This window comes from Myotis lucifugus, unplaced genomic scaffold (assembly GCF_000147115.1).
Source record: "Myotis lucifugus unplaced genomic scaffold, Myoluc2.0 scaffold_413, whole genome shotgun sequence".
NCBI classification, from domain to species: domain Eukaryota; kingdom Metazoa; phylum Chordata; class Mammalia; order Chiroptera; family Vespertilionidae; genus Myotis; species Myotis lucifugus.
Window position 1 is genome coordinate 537,543 of NW_005871461.1, and position 1,364 is coordinate 538,906.

General features: G+C 72.5%; 1 protein-coding gene across 1 annotated transcript in view; it reads right to left on the bottom strand.

Moving 5' to 3' along the window:
* SLC16A8 (solute carrier family 16 member 8) overlaps positions 1 to 951 on the bottom strand; it is a 4,427-nt gene extending 3,476 nt beyond the window's left edge. The window contains exons 1-2 of the mRNA XM_023743779.1: positions 738 to 951; positions 85 to 301 (exon numbers count right to left, since the gene is read on the bottom strand). Of these exons, the coding sequence (XP_023599547.1) occupies positions 85 to 301; positions 738 to 951 (431 nt within the window). The remainder of the gene's footprint in view (positions 1 to 84; positions 302 to 737) is intronic.
* Between the last annotated feature and the right edge of the window lie 413 nt (positions 952 to 1,364).

Sequence of the window (1,364 nt, forward strand, 5' to 3'; positions counted from 1 at the left end):
CTCCCCAGAGCGGGAGGGGAGGGGCGGAGGCCCCGCGGGGCGAACCAACCCCCCTCCCCCGGGAGGTGAGCAGAGGGACCTGGCGGACAGCTCCTCGCGGGGAAACGGAGGACAGGGGCTCTTGCAGCAGGACTCCCAGTCCCCCCACGGCCCTCACCTGTGAGCACCCCCGCCGTCAGGTAGAGCTCCAGGAGGCGCCGGGCGAAGGAAGCCAGGACCATGCCCGCCGAGGCCAGCAGCCCGCCCACCAGCATCACCGGGCGGCAGCCGAAACGGGCCACGAGGACGCTGGACACCGGGCCTGCGGGCAGGCAGAGTCACGCTCGGCTGGTCTGCTCTCCTCTCGGGTGGACACACGCCAGGCCCTGCACCCCCAGCCCTGGAGGAGGCTGGGAGATCAGGTCACCCGTGGCGCGGGGACCCCCGGGGCACACAGCTCGGCTGGGACACGCCCAGGAGACAGCGCCCCGCAGGGACTCAGGGGGAGGGAGGGACCTGTCCTGGCCCAGAGCCCCCTCCCCACCCTCCAGAGAACACGGAACCCAACGCGGGAAGGGCAGGCCCACCCCCTTATCTGCACAGCCCGGGGCGTGGGCGGCCTCCCCTCTGGCCGCTGCCCCTTTCCTGTCCTCGCCTCCCCGCTCCGGGGTCCCTGCGCCGTCCGAGGCGCCCCGTGGGCGCCCACGGGGTCCGGCACCTGCGGGTCCCTAACCCCCCGCAGCCCGGGCGGCGCTGACCGGTGCCGTAGAGCATGGCGAGCATGATGGAGGACACCCAGGCCGCGTCGCTGTAGCCCGCGCCGAAGTCGCGCATGAGCGCGCGGAAGAAGACGCTCACGGCCTTGGGGAAGCCGTAGGCGAAGCCGGTGACCACGAAGCAGGCGCCCAGCACCGCCCAGCCCCAGCCGCCGTCGGGGGGGCCCTCGCCTCGCCGGGGGCCGCCCGTGCCCATGGCCTCTGCCTCTGCTGGGGGAAGAGGAGACGAGAGGGAGCAGCCAGGGTGTCACCCAGACCAGGGGGCAGGGAGACCCAGCCTGGGGAAACTGAGGCACCGGCCTCCCCACCGGAGCCCTGCGCAGGGAATGAGGCCAAATTCCCGCCTCCCGGGGGCACGTGAGGGAGGAGGGGGGACAACAGAGTCGGTCCCACCTGAGTCCTGACTTCCGGAAGGCTCTATCCGGGGGGCGCCCCTTGCTCTTCAGGGCCTGGTGGCGGCAGGAGAGGGGGTGCTGGTGAGCGGGAGAGCCTGGCAGCCAGCGTGTGCCTGGCAGTGTGGTGTCCCCAGCGAGCATGTCTGATGTTGGACAGAGGAACAAGCGGGAGGGGGGGAGGGGGGAAGAGACAGGCACCAGCAGCGAAATGGGC